Source organism: Tarenaya hassleriana, unplaced genomic scaffold (assembly GCF_000463585.1).
Source record: "Tarenaya hassleriana unplaced genomic scaffold, ASM46358v1 Cleome11, whole genome shotgun sequence".
Classification (NCBI taxonomy): Eukaryota; Viridiplantae; Streptophyta; class Magnoliopsida; order Brassicales; family Cleomaceae; genus Tarenaya; species Tarenaya hassleriana.
In genome coordinates, this window is record NW_010961290.1 from 1,142,149 (window position 1) to 1,161,644 (window position 19,496).

The 19,496-nt window shown below is 39.0% G+C and overlaps 4 protein-coding genes across 7 annotated transcripts; 1 reads left to right on the forward strand and 3 right to left on the reverse strand.

Moving 5' to 3' along the window:
* The first annotated feature begins 1,052 nt into the window (after positions 1-1,052).
* On the forward strand, positions 1,053-6,690 carry LOC104805313 (acyltransferase-like protein At3g26840, chloroplastic). Of its 2 annotated transcripts, XM_010529842.2 has the most exons (14): positions 1,061-1,649; positions 1,867-1,918; positions 2,354-2,409; positions 2,508-2,666; positions 2,788-2,892; positions 3,291-3,397; positions 3,580-3,701; positions 3,827-3,935; positions 4,230-4,360; positions 4,870-5,239; positions 5,326-5,439; positions 6,027-6,112; positions 6,210-6,319; positions 6,401-6,690. In XM_010529842.2, the coding sequence occupies exons 1-14, from the start codon at positions 1,232-1,234 to the stop codon at positions 6,589-6,591; spliced, it is 2,130 nt and encodes a 709-aa protein (XP_010528144.1). In that variant the 5' UTR covers positions 1,061-1,231; the 3' UTR covers positions 6,592-6,690. The 2 variants fall into 2 exon arrangements, with proteins under 2 accessions (XP_019057145.1, XP_010528144.1); XM_019201600.1 differs by lacking the exons at positions 6,027-6,112; positions 6,401-6,690 and having other exon boundaries at positions 1,053-1,649; positions 6,158-6,242.
* Positions 6,691-7,309: 619 nt separating this feature from the next.
* On the reverse strand, positions 7,310-11,738 carry LOC104805314. 3 transcript variants are annotated; one of them, XM_010529846.2, is made up of 6 exons: positions 11,672-11,738; positions 9,377-10,829; positions 8,922-9,173; positions 8,597-8,677; positions 7,687-8,145; positions 7,310-7,553 (listed from the first exon to the last, which is right to left on the reverse strand). In XM_010529846.2, the coding sequence occupies exons 2-6, from the start codon at positions 10,520-10,522 to the stop codon at positions 7,497-7,499; spliced, it is 1,995 nt and encodes a 664-aa protein (XP_010528148.1). In that variant the 5' UTR covers positions 10,523-10,829; positions 11,672-11,738; the 3' UTR covers positions 7,310-7,496. The 3 variants fall into 3 exon arrangements, with proteins under 3 accessions (XP_010528148.1, XP_010528146.1, XP_010528147.1); XM_010529844.1 differs by lacking the exon at positions 11,672-11,738 and adding an exon at positions 11,488-11,665; XM_010529845.1 differs by lacking the exon at positions 11,672-11,738 and adding an exon at positions 11,594-11,643.
* Positions 11,739-12,301: 563 nt separating this feature from the next.
* Positions 12,302-14,134, reverse strand: LOC104805316 (NAC domain-containing protein 83-like). The gene is made up of 3 exons (XM_010529847.1): positions 13,819-14,134; positions 13,038-13,264; positions 12,302-12,832 (listed from the first exon to the last, which is right to left on the reverse strand). The coding sequence occupies exons 1-3, from the start codon at positions 13,973-13,975 to the stop codon at positions 12,635-12,637; spliced, it is 582 nt and encodes a 193-aa protein (XP_010528149.1). The 5' UTR covers positions 13,976-14,134; the 3' UTR covers positions 12,302-12,634.
* Positions 14,135-14,260: 126 nt separating this feature from the next.
* Positions 14,261-16,852, reverse strand: LOC104805317 (glycerophosphodiester phosphodiesterase GDPD2-like). The gene is made up of 7 exons (XM_010529848.2): positions 16,682-16,852; positions 16,382-16,566; positions 15,923-15,982; positions 15,464-15,745; positions 15,044-15,139; positions 14,709-14,905; positions 14,261-14,617 (listed from the first exon to the last, which is right to left on the reverse strand). Exons 1-7 carry the CDS (start codon positions 16,761-16,763, stop codon positions 14,374-14,376), a joined length of 1,146 nt encoding a protein of 381 aa, XP_010528150.1. The 5' UTR covers positions 16,764-16,852; the 3' UTR covers positions 14,261-14,373.
* Between the last annotated feature and the right edge of the window lie 2,644 nt (positions 16,853-19,496).

Here is a 19,496-nt window from a genome sequence, read left to right on the forward strand (position 1 = left end):
TAGTGAGAAGTGCGATATCGAAATACGAGTGATCGTTGCGTGATTGTTTGCGGGTAGAATTTGCATGGCGTTAAACGGTAGCTCGGTAGGGACTAGATACCGTGATACGTATGGTTGTACTATGGGGATATTGCATGTTGTGTGCCATGTGTCTAGCTTGCATATATATATATATATAATTAAGTGAATTTAAATTAAATATATTAATAGTCGAAAAAATGAAATTTAGTAGTGAATTTAAATTTACTGAAAAAAACGAATAGATGTAATTTTATAAATAATCAAATCAGAAAATAACCCGGAGAAAAAGAGAAATTCATGTATTTCAATATGACCGGTTACAACTCACAAATTGAATTACCTTTTTTAGGCTATAAAAGGGTTGACCATTGATACAAAAGAATCACAATATATTGGAATATTATCTACACGTTGACGAAAAATGAGATGGAATTCGAATAACAAAACCCGTATCTCTTTTTTTCCCGGGCACTTGATTCTCCTCTCCCGATATACATATATAAATCATTATATACACATTTATCTTCTCACTTGTGCTTATTTAGTTTAAAAAACAATTATCATTTTATATCCGAATATGTTATATAAAAGACCAACTAATTTTTGTTTTTGGAAATATGAAGACGCCGTGTAAATAATCTAGTGGTCAATAATATATAGGGATCGCATGGCTTTATTCCATTGAATGTGAAAAAGGTAGTGGTGGAGGATGAGATAATGCGTGGGCTTGGCCTTGCACTTATTTGGGCCACGTTACACTTTATCACGTAGGCCCAATTTAAGCCTATTGGGCCTTACATATCACTTTTTTCCGAAGAAAAATATAATCCATGTATATATATACACATATATATTAAAAATGGGGGAGATTGCATTATTGGTGTTTGATAGAGAATGCACATCGTATAAATATTTTTTGTATACATAATGTATGTATGAATTCTTGTAATATATTGCATCAAACATGATCACGTTTTCTTCGCCATAACGGTATAATCAAATTTTGAATTATTTCTGCAATTATTCACTAATTTGTAATTTAAAATCACCCAGAAAAAAAGGAAAGAAAAATGGGAGCAGTTCATTCGTGATGGTATTGGTAAAGCACGAGCTTGTCATGTTCCGTCTCCGTCTCTGCTCTAAACGACGAATAGCCTAAAACCCAGCGATCACTGCTCTCCCCTCTTCTTTTCTCCATAGCTTCTCTCCCATGGCGGCAGCCACCGCTGTTTCCTTCTCTGGCGGCGTCTCTCTTGTCTCTTCTTTCCCTCCTGGGAGAGTTCACAGCTCCGATCTCGTCCATCTGAAGTCAACTCCGCGACTGACCTCTGCATCCACCGATCGCCTCGGGGGGGTGAGGTGCGGAGCGGCGTATCCCGCAAGTTTTCGGTTGAACGACCGAAGATTCCGGCGGGGGGAGGAGGAGGGAGACGGCGGAGCGGCGGCGACTGCGGAGAACCCGTACGCGGATGCGGATCACGCTCGGCCGGAGCAGCGGAAGAGCTTGGCGGATTTTCTGCGGGAAGCGAGAGGTTTTGTCGGCGGCGACGGAGGTCCGCCGCGGTGGTTCTCTCCGTTGGAGTGTGGCGCACGCGCTCCGGGCTCTCCTCTCCTCCTCTTCTTGCCTGGTTCGTGTTACAATTTGCTTTTTTTCTCTTTATGCCCACTCTACAATAATTCATATTCTCGATCTGAATGGAACTAATCAATGTCTGGAAATGAAAATCCTTTTGATTGGGAACTTGAAAAGTCAAAGGAAGAATCTTGTTGTTGCATTAACATATACTGAATTGACCTCTGAAAAGCTCGCAAAGTTAACAAAAACTCAGAAAACCAAAACTGCAGGGATCGATGGTACTGGACTAGGGCTCATTCGCCATCATAGAAGGCTTGGAGAGTACGTTAATTTCTGAAGTTCATCTAAGCTTTCTTCATTTCCTTATAAGTTATAACCTTCAAGAGCTTCTGCTTTCTGTGGCATTTCTGCTTCTGATTCTGTCCCATAGCAGAGCCATGAAAATGGAAAAACAAAGTTGCTTAATTGAACCATTATTCCCTTGGGTCGGCATGATGCACCAGTTTCTTTACACCCAAGAAACTGGTTCTATGTTCAGTTAGTTCTGCACCGTTTCTTCTGAAATCTTTTCTTTTCCGTTTTTTTTCTCTGGTGCTGGTTCTTGGGTTGGGAATTTGATTAAAGCATGTAGCATCTTATATTTAGGACGTTGATTATAGTATGTCTCATAATTGGAGCATCTTTTCAGTGTGAAAAACCTGGACTTGAGTGTCTGAATGGTGTTTTGTTTCTGATCTCGTTGTCTTTTGACTGTAGGATTTTTGACATATGGTGTCTTCATATCCCTGTCACGGATCGTACTCCTGTCCAAGGTGCCTCTTTACCAGCATTGACTTGTCCCGTTGCTGTTTTATAAGGATTCTTGATAGCTAATGTGGATGAGATCCTTGTCACTTTCTGTCGTTCCCAGACCTGGTGAAGCTTATCGAGAGGACAGTCAGGACAGAAAATCACCGTTTCCCACATAGGCCAATATATTTGGTCGGAGAATCTGTTGGAGCTTGTCTTGCACTAGACATTGCATCGAGAAACCCTGATATAGATCTGATCCTCATACTAGCTAATCCAGGTTAAAAGGCTATATTCACTTCCCAAGACATGACCTGTCATATGTTTTCTGTGTTTTGTTTTTCGAACAACAACTCTGTCTGAAATGCATCTTCCCTGATGATGAGCATTTGTTTGCACAGCCATGTGTTTCAACTTCTTCATGCTGCAACCTCTATCGGGTCTACTGGAATTTTTGCCAGATGGAGCTCCAACATCGGTGGAAGAAATATTTGGGGTTAAACATGGTAGACTTCTGTGCCCTCGCATTCTGTGTTGTCCTTGAGCACCTAGTGGCCGGGTACCAAAAATATCAGATGCAATGGTCTAGATCTCATACAGTATCTCTGGCTTCTTCACAAATTCTTGGCCGTTGTGTTTTAGTGCTAGCTTAAGTGCAGGATCCTTAAAAATGTTTCCAAGTTAATCATTCTTCTCGATCGGTCTCTGCTTCTTCTTAACTATAATAGGCTTGGGAAGAACTTGAATCTAACCAATCATGGTCATATTTTCCTGGTCGATTGAGACAATTGCTTTAAGGTCGAGTTTCTACTGTAACCAGTTTACATGATTATTTTCCTACAAAGAGACAGGGTTGTCTAAACAAAGCAGTACTTTACTACGTGTCTCATTACTCTACACCCAGGTGATCCATTTACAGCGGTGATAGACACTTTGGCAAATGAATCTGCTATTCAGAGAATAGGTGGGGGACTGTTTGGAGACTTCTTTGCAGCTTCAGCTCATATGCCTGTAAGAATTTCTTCAAAAGAACTCACCTGGTATCTGCGTTATGATCTGTATATGCAGTCCATACTCTAAACTAATAATATGTCTTCTTTGTTGCTCATTTTCTTAATATTAGTTTCTCTCATATTTTTTAAACAAACTTTTATGTTCTGTGACAAACACCCGTAAAAGAAATCGATTTACAGACTGTGGCAAGGATCTTCTCCAAGGATACACTTCGCTGGAGGCTGGAAATGCTTAAATCTGCTTCAGCATCTGCTAATTCTCACATATACGCAGTCAGAGCTCAAACACTGATACTTCTGAGGTCATAAGCTTCTTTTTTCCTTTGATGACTATAAGCCTAGGAGTTCTGTAGCCATTTTGTTTGTAAAGAATTGTCTTAACTGGCAGCTTAGGTGTAATGTGAAAAATTGCGGATGGCTATTGCAGTGGACAAGATCAATGGCTGGTGAATGAGGGAGGCATTGAAAGACTCCGTCAGGCGTTGCCGAGCTGTGACGTCTGGAATTTTAAGGAAAATGGTCATTTTCTTTTCTTGGTAAGTGTTCTTTCTCTCATGCACTACAGAAAGGATGACAGTTAGCTTCAAATATTGGTGCAGTGGGCATCGGTTTCAATGGATGTTACCAATTTCATGTCGGCTACATAGTCTATGTCAGGCAAATCTTTGTTAACTGGATAAATGGTGTATTTCATGTTGGTCTATAAATGACCTCCAGTTCAGCTTGGTTAAAAATAAAGGTTATTCTGCAAAAGTTTTGGATTTGGGCACATCTAGATCGTGGTATATTCATAACCGAGACTTAAGGTGATCTTTTATGTCTCATGATAGGAAGATAGCGTAGATCTGGTGACTATCATCAAGGCCGCCTCTTTCTATCGTCGTGGGAAGTCTCATGATTTTGTCTCAGATTACATTCCACCAACTCCTTTTGAGTTCAAACAACAGATCGATATATATAGGTAAAGACCTCATCAAAGACCCTCTTGTCATAGATCTTCTTACGTATCTAATGTCTCATAGGTTAGATATAAGATAAGCTAAACTAGTGATTGAACTGCCCACTGCATGTGTGCTTGTGTCTGCGTTAGGACTCAATGCAGACACAATAATTCATGTATAAAGCCAATCTGCAAATATCAGAGTCTGGCTCGACAAACAGATCTCTTGAAAAAAGCTGTTTGCTGTTGTTGGAACTGTTTGCATCTGGATGAATAAAAGACTTGTTGTGGTTGAAGAGTTAACTGTTGGAAGCCTCTCCAGGCATCCAAATGCACAGGTCCAGCAACCCGCAACAGCGAATGTTCTGCCTCTCGATTTAGATTAGACTTTGCTCAAATGACTGAACTAATTATAAGTATATTGCAGGAGCAAAAATGTGCTTCTTACTTGGAACATTTGCTAAAATTAGAATCCATTTCCATTTCTCCCTGCTCAAGCTGAATCTGAAGTATTACTTTCTCTGGGTCAGATGGCTAATCACTGCTACTTCCCCTGTAATGCTCTCCACTCTGGAAAATGGTACATTAGTAAGGGGTCTTGCAGGAATACCTTCTGAGGGCCCTGTTCTGTATGTTGGATACCACAACTTACTTGGAATGGAGATTTATCCACTAGTAATTCAGTTTCTGAAGGAGAGGAACATTCTATTGCGTGGGATGGCACATCCATTGATGTTTCCAGGAAAACGAGCCTCGAAGCTTCCTGAATTGCAGTCCTTCGATGGACATAGGTTAATGGGCTCGGTTCCTGTCTCAGAGTTCAATTTCTACAAACTACTTCGTTCAAAGTCTCATGTGCTTTTGTATCCTGGAGGTGTACGAGAAGCTTTGCATAGAAAGGTGATTCATTTCTCATGAAAACTATGTGATTTTAATATTTTCTGCTGTCTTGTTTGGATGGGGGCTTACATGTTCCAGTTTTGCAGGGTGAGGAATATAAGTTGTTCTGGCCAGAAGATCAGGAGTTTGTGAGGATTGCGTCTAGATTTGGAGCCAAAATCGTTCCTTTTGGGGTTGTTGGAGAAGATGACATCTTTGAAGTAAGCCTTCTCTACTCCGATCTGCTTGTTTTCTTATTCGTTCCAAGTTCTCTTTCATGCTTCGGTTATAAGTGATCTGATGCTATATTATGACGCGTTATGCACGTGAATATCTCTGCATTCCATATGTTTTCTCCATTCACTTGCCTTCAGCGCCGTTCTATTTCTTTAGATTCTTGCATTCTACATTCTACTCTATTCATCAAGCATATCAACTGACAAGAACCCTATATCAAACACCAATGGTTCTACCTTGTAAAATTGTAAATGCTAATAAACTTGGCTTTCTACTGTCTGCTATTTTCAACTGCGACGGCTCATGTTTCTGATTTTTCTCTTCATTGAGCATATCAGCAAGAAATGCATTCACTAGCATGTTAACCGTTTAGTTACTTCGCATTCTAAATCGTTACAAGCCCTGGAATCTGCATTTTATTCCTTTTCAACCACAACCATACACCATTGGAGGTTCTACATCATCATGTGGTATATTCTGCATGCTGTATAACTGGTTGTGTTTCAGTTTGTTCTATTTTGCATTGACTCAAGCGAATTTGCTTGAACATGCATGGGGATGATATTTTTAGCTTGTCCTGGATTACGACGATCAAATGAAGATCCCTTTCTTGAAAGATCTTATAAAGGAGCTATCAAACGATACTACCAGCTTGAGGTGATTTACTGTGGACCTCTTTGTTGCTTGTACTCTTAAATTTAGGCTATCTATCTCACAAGAATGACAATAACATTGTTGGGAAATGGGTTTTAAGGAGCGGCGAAGAGGGTGAACTGGGAAAGCAAGACTTGTATTTACCCGGGATATTACCTAAGATTCCTGGGAGATTCTACTATTACTTTGGACAACCAATAGAAACAGCAGGTATATTATGTATATATGTTATATTCTCACTCCTCATGGTGATGATGGCTTTGATCTGATTCCATATGTGTATGTATAAAGGCAAAGAGAAAGAGCTGAGAGAAAGAGAGAAGGCTCAAGAGCTTTACCTGAGAGTGAAGGCAGAAGTGGAGAACTGCATCGCCTACTTGAAGGCTAAACGAGAGAGTGACCCTTACAGGAATTTCCTCCCCAGGCTCTTGTATCACTCCTCTCACGGTTTCTCTTCTCAAGTCCCAACCTTTGATCTCTGATTTTTTTCTCTCTTCAAATTGTACGTTCGATGGTTATTTACTTGCATTGTGGTCATATTTTTACAACGCTATTATAAGGTAATTCTTTTTTTTTTTTTTTTTTTTTGCTTATAAATGAGTCATAGAGAAAACAAGACTTAGAGGAGCATGTGTGCATCATTACGAGGAACTACCTCTTTTATTTTTAAATGCGGTGGGCCGTTGTTTTGGGCTGAATTGATAAAATTCTTAAAGCCCAATGGGCCTCACAGATGGACCAACGTGTCTAATAAATGAGCTTATAATGGGCTTCGATTCAGTAGACATAATGGGCTGATTGCACCACGAGAGCGTGGGAGCTGTAACACGCGTGTAAAACCACGCGCATCGTTGTCGCGTGAACGAAACGGGCTGGAAATCGCTGGACTATATATCCCAGAGATTTTGGCCTATTTTGCTTAAAATTCGAAAATAGGCGCGTGGAAAACCTCAGGGCGATGCCCCGCTATAGCTACCTTTTTTCGGTAGCTTTCAATTCGATTATTTTTTTGTACGTTCGTGATGTTTTCATCGAAAAATTAGCGAGGATGGTCATAAATAATTTTATATGTGCACAAAAAAAATTTAATTAAACGGATATTTTGGTGTTAAAAGGTAATAAAATTAGGTTTCAAGAATAAGATTCTATATTTTATTTACAAAATATCAAGTGATGAGAGAAAAAAGTAAATCCACATGCTAACAGCATAACGAATGAAATTTCATGTTCATAACCAAATCAAAATCTGTACAAGAGTGGTGGGTCAGAGCCATTTCTCTGTACCTTGAAGAAGATGGCTTCAGATGAAGATATTTATGTACAAAGGCTCATTCATACATTTATTCTTGGAAATGAAGAAGAGAAAAAAAGAGAGAAGGCACGGCTTTCAGTTGGTGATGCTGAAGTATCTTGGGTTTTCTGGGTAATGGTACTCCACTTTCAACTGCAATTACAACCACCAAATTTGGTATTAGCTTCACATATGCAGAGACAAAAGCCAAGAGACAAAGCTTTACGTGTTTATAACTACGCAAAACGCAATCGCCATTACTGGCACAGCGTTTGCGTTTTCATACCTTTCCTTCATCAGAATCTGTATGGCGTTGAGGAAACACAACTCTCAAGTCATTGTACAAGTAGAATTTCCTCTCCTCCTCTGCGTCCAAGCTTTTCTTTTGCGGCAGAGTTGCAGCTTCATCAGATTTGCATTTCCGGGCCGACTTTGAAGCTTTCTTTGGTAGTGGGCAAATAAATCTCAGATGGAGAGCATAGCGTAGAGCACCGGAGCCGCTATTGCATTCCTTGGCCTTTGAACAGCTCTGCCCTGTTCCATGGCCCCGGCTATTCCCACAGCCATTCTCATGTTCTGTCAAATGGATATCATCCAATTTCCCATGGCCATCCACTGAACCCGGTCTCGGTGCTTCACTAACTTTAGCACCGAGAGTGTGGTCTGCACTTCTGTCTCTTGTATTCTGCTTTGCCCTGCTACTTGGGACAGATGAGTCCAGAGTAACCTTTTGGCGCAGGAACGTCTGTTTATAACCAAACATGAGTGAAACAAGACAAGGATATTCAGACATACAAGTTCATGGATACATACTCGTGCACTCTTATAAGAAGACTGAAGAGTGTAGGCGTACATGAAGCATCTAATTTCTGGATTTTGTTTTAAACTTGTATACAAGCTAATAATTCTGCCCTATTGACTTTTGGCTGTTGCATTTATGAATATAGGCACCAATCATATATCTATAAAAAGATACAAATTTTCACCTACCTGCAATTTCATGGTTCATGTTTCGAAATATGTTTCTTCTTTCTTAATATGCAAATGAGAACCCATAAAACCAGTAAAAAAGCTGGGTTCTCCCAATGAGTTTTGCTGCTGAATAAGAATGAAGATAAGACCCGACTCTGGATGCATCATGATAATAATTGAAAAAGAAACCTTGACCGAGGTTAGAGAGGTATCTTATGTTTTACCTTTGTACCAGATGGCATGTCGGTCAAGTCATAGTTACAGAGGAAAGTGTGGAGTGGTGTCTTCTCTGGGTTACTCAGAACCTGCAGAAAGTGCAGATCGTATCATGAGTGCACAAAACAACTTCTCATTGCTTTAAGTGTTATCATATTACGCACAATTCACCCGACTAATAGCAAGTGGATCGAAGTTGAGATCACATCACGCCAACAGCTAAATTTTTTAAAACAATTGACCATGTGCAGTCATCCTTTGTGTAGTCAACAATCTTGTAAGTCTATGAATCCACATTCAAAATGGAACAAGAAACAAAGATATAGGAGATACCAATTGTATACGACCCTTCATGGGGATCTGCAACCGGCTCTTGATACTCTGAGAATCAGAGTTGTTCTGAATTTGTCTCCCTTTCTGACACCAGAATTTATTTGAAGGAGATCCTCCAGCAAGATCAATGGAGGCAAAGTACAGTAAGAAGCAGTCACCATCAACACTAGCTACTGAGAAAGGCAGCTTCTGTGATTTTGGAGAGAAGTTTCCCCCAGCAATACTTAGTACGGCCAGAAAACCATCGATTCTCTGTACAGACAAGCAGAAAAATTGATAAGAGTCTAAAGGAACTAAGGTAAAGCTGTGAGTTTACACTGCATTTATGGTCTGTGGCTCTTAGTTGTGAGTTTATGGCTCTTGCGTATAGAAACTGGTTGTTTGCTAAATGGATACTATGCTTTGACAAAGTGAATATCAAAGCATCAGAAATAAAACAAAGCAGAGGAAAGAACCTGATTAGCCTGCCCATAGGACAATCTTCCCGATAAAAGTGACTCTTCGAAAGAACCAACCAAGGACCTCTGAATGGGGCGTCCACTCAAGCTTCTACCGAACCTTCTATGTGGAGATGTAGGAGCTGATTCAATAGTTCTCTCCATTGAAAAGGTTCTCTGAAATGCATTACCATCTTCAAACAAGCTTCGATCAATCCTGAGTTCTGCTTCTTCGACATTCCTTGCCCATTGATCATCTTTCAGTATCTTCCCATTTTGGCACCCTCGTGGAACTTTTGTTATCTCTGAAAATCTCGGGCCAAGTGGTGACAGAGAAAGCGGAGGAGAGACAGATACTTCTTTATCACACTGCAATGGCGTGTTGGGTCTGCCAGATATTTCAAAAGCAGGTGAATACAAGCAAATCGCACCTTTTGTGGATGGAGGCTCCTGGGCATCTAGCAATGGACCGTCAGTGAAAATCATAGAAGAGAGTCTACTGCTGTTTGCTGAAGTGCCCCTCCATTCCCAGCAGCTCGAAGTGGCCAGTGTGGCAGGTGCAGTGGAGAGACGTAATCTGCCAGTGATATTTGCTTTCTTGTGATCTTGTGTGGCAGTAACACAGAAACCATTAGTCAGACTACCAGAAGTTGTTTGTTGATCGCTACAACTGATATCAAGCAGTTCACCTCTGAATCTCTCGGGGAAGAGCATATTCATAGGAGACAGCACTCGTTTCTTGACTACTGGTCCACCTGCCTCTACTTCATTAAATTCGTTGTTAGACAGGTCAGTGTGACCTGCAGCAGCGCCCACACATTCATTACTTGCTGAAGTAGTTCTATTTGCTTCAAAACCGACTATCCTTCTGATCGCAGTCCGACTCCAATTAGTCTTATCAACTGAGTAGATGATTGATCCATCAGCAGCTGATGAGATAACATCCCGAGCTCCATTACATCTTTTTGAATCTTCTTCTAAGAATTCTGGAGGGTTCAACATTGTTTTCCAATCAAATTCACCAATAGAGGAGCAGAGGCTACCATCAGTTCCCCGATTAAGGCCACTGGAGTCATGGGCAGTGGCAAAAGCGGGCAGACTTTGTGAAAGGCTGTGACTTGAAGCAGACAAAGCTTCGTCCGAAGCAGCATGTGGTAGACCCATCACACCCACAGTCGTTTTTTTCTTACGCCTTCTCCGGTGATTCTCTATATCTACTCCGAAATTTCCCTACTCAGGTCTGTATAAGGTTAAGACACCAGATCCCTGCAAATCCCTCCAACACCATTGCATACTTCTATATCTACCAGAATATGATATTCTAGAACTATGTATCAGTTACAGGCATCCACAAATCATGCATAGCTCCCATGCTAAACAGCATATTGGTTATTCGACAACAGTTGGAGCTTTTCTGAGCCAAATGCAACTTGTTGATGAAGAATACGAGGTTCTTTGCCATCCCACTAGTCTGAAAAGAAAATAATGAAGAATAAGAATCCATTTTAGTCCCAATAAGTTCAGGACGCATTCCAACAAAATAAGAGAGATGGGCAAACAAAACATGATCTGGAAACACCAATGCCATTACTGACAAACCGAAACTATTCTCAGATTTGTAAGCCTAGCATCACTAGAACACGCACGGTATGCAAGTTCCAACATAATCAAAATGATCAACATATACTACACCCCTAAAGAAAAAGGATAAATAATGATCGGATTGAATACTAATGCTGGCCACAAAGTTGAAAGCCAATCATGATTCGAGAAGATGAATCAGGGATTATCGGCGGAAAGAACTTATGATCATATCGAACTGATCCCACACGAACAGATACAATTCAGAGTGATCGCAAAGAGGTTCGTGAACGGCGCGCATTCACATCAATTTCCAGCAAAAAACAGATGAATCATTCTCAGCATCATCATCGGCATCATCAACACCACCACCATCGTCATCATCGTCGTCGTGGTCACAGTTGTAAACTTAAAAGAAAACACAAATCTATTCAACCACAAAGCTCAGTCAATTCAAAATGCGAAGACCCGACACGGAGTAATCAAAGCTTAATAACCGGAATCGGTAATTCAATCAAATTCGAGAAAGCCCCATCGCGATAACGCACCGATGAAGCTATAGATTACACAATCCCAACATGTGACAAAGAAATCCCAAGAAGGATGCTAGAGATAAACACGCGGATCGGTATCAGGAGAAGAATCGATCAAAACCTAGAAACGGTTGGAATCGAGTGAATTGAAGGAGGCGGTGAAGAAGAAGAAACAAAAGAAAATGGTAAAGAAGAATACGGGAGTGGGAGAAACTCTTCCCGTCACCCCTTGCCTGTTTATACGCAAATCACGATAGCGTATAGCCATCAACATACCCTTCCTTTTCCCTTTTTTTTTTTAAAAAAATGCTTCCTTTTTCGCCTAAATAATTTTGGAACATAATAATAAAACAACATTATTAGGTGGTTTTACAAAAATGTATTTGTGTCAGTACCACATTATTATATTGAACGAGAAAAATATTTGACATGTGAGTAACGATATTTATCACATTCAAATTTTATTTTTTTTTGGCACTTTTTCAAATTTTAATTTTCCAAAATGCATAAAATTTCTGTAACGATTATCCATTTATTTTTAACGAACAAATAATAACCGATACAAGTAACCTTATATATATACATACATATATATATATATATATATATATAATGTTAAATATTTCAAATGAAAAATGGAGAGAGAGATTAACAGGGCTTATCCTTAAGTGGAGCCCAAATCCGTTAGCAGGGCCCACCTTTCAAGATGGATGAAGGAAAGCCCATCACGTGGCTTTCAGTGGGCTCACGTGAGAAAGGACAACTGAATTAATTATACTCCATCCCCCCCCCCCTCTTACTTGTCCATGTCCTCTTTTAACACCTAAAAGAAACCCAACATCAAAATTGAAAGAATCACACATAAGATCCATTTTAAGGCAAGAAGACATTTTTATTTCTGTGGCTCTCAATCTCTTTTCAGAACCTGGAAATATGACTCTAGCTCCAGTAGAGAATGATGATGGCCATGGAATTTCACAAAGAATCAGGCCAAGGACATGAGTAGGATGATCTATGATACATGGGTTCTTTCCATCACATGATCTAGCGCCATACATACACACATGGAATGGTGGGTATGATGTTAAAACGGTTTCTGCGGTCATATTGGTCAAGAATCATCTAATGCTTTATCTTCCTCTAAGTTCAGACAGCTGGTGAATCAGGTGGCCGGAGGAGGACCAATGCCAGAGCTGTTCCCTGCTTGCCCGATCTGATCACCATCATCCTTCTCTTCCCCACCACTCTCTTCAGATTCATCTGTTTCGCTTTCTATCCATAAATGGATGTCGTGATAGGTCTTAGTCTCCTTCAGAAAGACACAGTACACTGCCCACTCTTGCTGATCCGTTCCATGCATCTGAAAACAAACACCTTGAGATCGGAATCACTGAAACGTAATCCAGTTCTATATTTGGCTACTTGTGTCTACATTGAAGTTGAAAAAGAAAACGGCAGGGTTGTATAGGTGACGTTCGAACAAAGGAAAACACATTTAAACCAATCGGAATCCGAATCTGATGTCTGAGAATGAAAAGCATTGAACTGTGGCCGGTAAGATTTACCTCAGCGAGGCGATACTCATACATGAACCAAAGGGATCTAGGCTGATTGTGGAAAAAAGGCATCTTCCCATCGGAATGGACAAGTGCCAGCGTTTTTCTAATCCCAACCACTTCTTTGCTCTCAGGATCCAGAATTCTCTTCTCCTGTCCGATCGGTGTCCAATAACGTGACACCGTAATTACGTTCCTAAGTCTTTTGCCGAAGAAGTACCTCTTTGTATCTCTACCTGAAGAAAGAGTAAAGGAAAATTACCGATCAATTATCAATCTTTTACTGTCAAAAGTTTTCTCATTTACCAGAAGGATTGAGACCCTTTTCGTAATTCAGCACAGTTTGCAAAGCCCTTGAGCAGTTCACCATATTAACACGAGGGTTGAGAGTATTCGGCTTCAATGGAGAAATCTTTTCCACTAAGAAACATGACAAATCTAAGTATAAAACTGCATCTTCTGAAATCTTTAAACCCAGGCGGTGAAATTTTGCACATTTGCTTCGTCGAATTCGGGTCGTGGATTCCCATTTGTAACAAAGTATGGATTATTTTCCCCTAATTGATTCAGACTGTCTCAACGTAAAGATTGAGCGACTTGCTTCGACAAATCTGTCCCTTAAAACCCTAATCGTGACGACGTCTGATTCTGTTGCCCTAAAGGATTCAGACTGTTTCACATGATGAAACTTCACCCTCTGTTTCCATCGATTTTTCCCACTCAGAAACGCCAAAACCAAGAAACAAAAAACTGAAATCTCTGAACGGAGATTAAGGAAAGAACAACATACCAGGTAAGGTACAAGGATCTTTGCAGGGGAGATCATCGAAATCGCCAATGATCATGTTGCAAAATGTGGGATCAAGAACCTTCCGCTTCAGGAGACAGTCCACGATCTGGATGTCGGTCAGACTATACAGAAACCCAGGCGAAAGAGGAAAATCCATTGAAGCAAGAAAAGGTTAGAAGCCAAAGTAGAGAAATTGCCAACTATGAAGGTGGAGAAAAATCTTATATGATGGGAGGAGCTTCGGTTTTGAGACGTTTGAATTCAGTGGCGCTCAAATGGGTTTTTATCATTCATTATTTTATTATCTTGTATAACTACTTCATCTCTTATAAATACATTATTAATATTAACCTTATAATAATAAATCAGATTAGGTTTAAAAGATTCAAGAGAGACAACGCCAAGTAAATTATTTTTTTCAATGTAAAAAGTAGATAATTCAAAAACGATAACACTCGTAGGGGATTTTTACTTGTTCTTAATTCAGTGTAAAATTCAAAAGCTCGCAAATGTATTTACAAAATAACGATGAGAAATATAAGACAGAAGGTTTGGTCATTGTTGTTGTATCAACTCGGAGAGCAGCTTGAGAAGAAAAGCCATCTCCTTTTGTGAAAAATTGGGTTTTGCCATGGCAAAGTCATCCTCTTCTCCATCTGATGACGGTGATGGTGATGGTGGTGATGGTGATGGGGGCCGTATCATCAGGGTCACGGCCTCTGTAATCTCGGCAACAAAATCTACAATCACTCCTTCAATCCCCATCACATACTGCATGTACACTGCCTCTCCCACATTGCTGCAAACACCAAAAGACCCTTAGAAATCTTCACACGTAGATCTCAAACGTGGATTTCCTAAAAGAGGTTAGAGAGCGAAGAGAATCATACTTGAGTTTTCCGTATGTGAGGAGTGAGAGCTTAGATTCTCTGATCCTGGAGACAGCTGCGGGGTCTTTGAAAACACCCTTAACCTCTGAAACAATGCCTTGCAGCCCTCCGTCTAAGCAAACCTTGATAGCCTCGTCCAGCGAGTTTCTTCTCTCGTCATAGTAGATTGTGGCCCCAGCATCGGTCAGAAAGTAAACCTGGTTCAGTTTGTAGCAACAAGTGTTACACCCAAACAAAAAACCGGTTTCTTTGGTGATTACTGAATGTGACAAAGGGATTTTGTCATTCAAGGTAAACAAGAAATAAGGTTTGAGCTTTGAGGAAACAGCACATACAGGATAGGTGCTCTGCAATTTTCTAGCGAGCTGCGCTGCATCTGGTTGGAAGCTTGAGAAGATTACCGGTCGATCTTTACCATAATCAAACACCACCTGCTTGCCGTTTTGAATCAAAGGAAAAAAAAAAAGTCGAGAACTTCTAGAGTTAATGAATCAATTCATGATTTAGAAAGATGTTAACAGCCTGATACTAAATTTTAGCAAGTTGGAGAGCTTTTTAATGAAATATCAACAAAAGCATTACATCTAGACATTAACTTATTCCACAAGAAACATTTGAAACTGGAGAAACATTGAATTTCAATTCAAAACCTTTTGACAAGTGACTTCCCAAGTAAACCTACCCAAGCAAGTGCTGTTACTCTCACAAAAGCTACACAAACAAGGACACTACAGGGGTCAGCTTTGGCGACATACCTGCAGAACTGCTTGAAGAATGTCGACGAGAAAATCTTGTTCATAGACAGTATGATCATCAAACTTCAGCTCGATGTTGAACCCCAGAGTCTGATCAACTCGTTCGAAAGCTTCCTGTAGTGTGCATAGGGAGTCATCCAATTCAACATCCCACTTCAAAATCTTACCCTCTTTCGATTTCCTCATGAGGGTTTTCCCAGTTTTCCCTAGTTCCTTCTGAGGTCCATAGCACAAGAACTCAGACAGGCACAGATCTGTCACCCGCTTCTCGTGAACAACACCCTGACCAATTCACAAACTCCGGTGCATCAGAGCGAGTTGAGACAAGATGAGGATTAAGAGTGATACAGCAAATCTCACATTGATAACCACAAATGTTGATATGAACAAAGAAAAAAGAGTTAGTAATCACAAAACTGGAATTAGCTAAAGACTAAGAACAATGATGGCAAAACTCACATTTTCTTCGGAGTAGATGAAGTCATCATGGAAAATGACAGGGCAACGATCCTTTGTCACCTACAAAAAGAAACCACAAAGGTCGTCTCTTTCACTTCCCAGCATTGCCTCTATGGCCGCGCCTCTTTCGCTCCAATCTCCATCTTAATTCATTTCAATTTTAAGAAACTTTGAAAAGAGAAAAAGCAAGATCCAAAAACAGCCGCAACGCATTCCAGAAAAAGAAAAGAAAAAAAGATCGAAATCAGCATCTTCTACAGGCAAAAATATCAAATAGCCCCAAATAAAGAAACCATCCTAGACTAGCAAATTGTAGCTTTCTATTTTTGTTAGAATTTAGGGTTTTGTATGATTGATTTAGACAGCGGAAGGGCTTCGAACGATCAAAATAATCGCCGCCACGAAGTTACCTGAGCTATAATTGGAAGTGAGAGAGAACGAGAGAGAAAGAGAACCAACCTGAACATCGAATTCGATGAAGTCAATGGGGTGTTTGGCGGCGGCGTCGAACGAGAGGATGGAGTTCTCCTTGAACCCTCTCATTCTCCGATCTGACGACTGCAACACATTCATGCCGTTTCCTCGGTGTCCGATCACGGCGAAACTCGACATCCTAAACGACCTCGAGCTACACAAATCAAGACCTGTCCCACCACAAAAACACACAACCAAAACAAATAAAAAAACAAGAAAAAATCAGAGAGGAACATCGACGGTGAACCAAAACCCCAACGAACGGAGACAGCTTCGAGCACTTACCATCGGAGAATCCATTGGAGCAGAGTGAGACGGGCTCGGCGAGACTGGGAACATCGGCGACAAGAACTGCTTGGAGAGCCATTCGCGGAGGGAGAGAGAGAACGACGACGGCGTGGAAGAAGAAGAGAGAAGAAAGGGGTAAAATAGGGATTATGGAAATTTGTGCGAGAGTTTCAAGGCCCAATGAAGCTGTTATAAAGACGGCTAATGAGCAAGGAAGCTGGATCTCCGCGTTGGAATATTCCCCCACGTCAGCAATGTGCCTTCCCCATAATCTCGTCACTCTTCCCGCCTTTTTCTGGGATCCGGTACAGACAAGAGTACGGTCATCTCACCCTTCGCTGCTACGTGGCATGATGCCATTGGCTTAATTAAGCAATAATAATCACATCGTTACACGGCTCCATGACATTAGCTTAAACCGGAATAATTCTTATTTCTGGTATTTGAGCTGTGTTGATCAGATCCACGTCCGAGTGAAGTTTCCACGACGCGGATCCACGTCAGAAACGTATTAACAATTGCAAAATTACAACCACGTTTTAAGTACCTAATTAAGTTTGGTTCCGTTCGGTTTATTCCGGTTCGGTATTTGGGTTGGTGGGTTTTCTCATAAATTACCTCGTACCAGAGGGAGAGAGACAAAAAAGGGATTCGCGGTAAAGGTCTAAGACGAAAGTTTGACCATCATCGTAGTAGAGACAATGAAGTCGATGATCAGTGGCCATAGATGACGTTCAGTTGTCCCCACCAAAGAAGACAGCTTTTATCGTCACTAGTTGAGTACCCGCGCGATGCACGAGATGATTCTTTATTATATTTTGATTATATTTTTATAAATTTTGTTGATATATAATTTAAAAAATTGAATTAATTAATTTTTTTTAATATGGGATTAAAAAATAATATAAAATTATTGTAAAAACATCAATATTCATTATATAATAAGGAAACGTTGTCTTTGTTTACGTGTTTTATATATTTGTTGTCAATAAACAATTTGTCATATAAATATTTTTCGACGGACATTTTACATATGTCTTAGAATATCAAAGATTGAAATATCAAATTCGTTGGATATAGAGAGTTTTAGAATTTTTTCCAAAGGACTATTTTATGTATATCTAATATTAGTTTAATCTATATTATGTGACTATTTATGTCGATATAATTCACTATTTTCGGAAATACAAAACCAATTCAATAATAATCTACCCAACAGCTGGGTTTTCTTGCAAACAAACAACCAAACAACAGAATTTTTTAAAAAAAAATGTCAAAGAACTCAGCTGCCATATATATTTCATTGTTATGGTTCGACTCCAAGGTCTTCAGATTCTGAATAATCCAGTCGAAAACCTTCTTATGCAATCGGAATGATTTTTCCACTGCAATTTAATTCCTATCCATTGAACCAACTCACTCAACCTCGCTAACAAACATTTGAAAACGGGGGAACAAAATGACAAACCTGTGGAAATCCTCCAAAAAAAGTATGACGTGCATGTTACAAAAAGCACATATTAAGAATAGATGATAGATAAAACAAATATACAATATTTTGAAATTAAATATGGTTATTAATGTGATGACGACCGTTCCCTTCTCTTTTGTAATAAAAACGACACTAATGATTTATGAAGGTGACTATAGTTGAATGTATTAGCTTAATAATAGAGAGATACTTATCGGTAAGTCATAGACAACGTTCAATATAATCATTCAAAGTATCTATGATTAGAAGATAAAATAAAATTTTTAGAATATGTATCGAAGATAAAATTATTAAAATAATTTATTTTTGGAATTAGAGCAGATTGTGACTATTCTATTAGATCATTGATGAAAATACTATGTATATTTTCTAGGCTCCCACATTCTGAGAAAAATAAAAATTTCATACTTATTGTTTAAACTGGTTCATATACAGAATATATTGAAACCACACCAAAAAGATAAAATTGGTAAACTAAAAGTAATTATTATAAAGACTGCTTAGAAATAGGTCCAATATAACTAAATAGAAACAGTTTGAAATGATTCAACCATTAAAAGTTTTCTTTTAAAAATGTAATAAAAAAAAATTAGAGATAAAATTGTATGCCATACATAAATTTGGATATCTATATTGCTTTAACATAGCATTATGTACTTTATTTTTTAAAAAAAGAACTTATTGAATCCATTCATACAATGAAAAAATAGCCATATAAATAAAAGATATAAAGATATAGAGATAATTTTTAAAAAAAAAAATAAATTACTTGGTAAAAAAAATGTCAAAATCACTATTTTGTCGTAAACGATAAACTGTCAAAAAATACATCTAACATAGATATAGATATTTCATCATAAATATAGTATCATTGGATATGTAACATTATAATGTATGCTTAAGCGATATAGTGGCATACACGCTTCTCTTAATTACAGCATAACATGATTTTAAGTTTTGTACTTCCATTTTCAAATTAATCTTTGGTGATAACATGCAATCTAAAACAAATTAATTTATTTAATTTAAATATTATTTAATTTAAAAAATCTTTTCAAAACATCAAATCATATATATATATATATATATATATTTATTCAAGTAAGGTTGCAAATATATATTACCTTTCACCAACCTCCCTTGGCTAAGTGATTGAACACTTTGTATGCTCTGACTAACCTTTAAAAGAGGACATTCGGCATCATCTGCTGCAAGATTGTATTAATTACAGTAACATTTTAATAAGAAGTTTTGTAAAAAAAACTGTTACGACGGCATGCATACATACATATATACATAAACACATATATATATATTTAA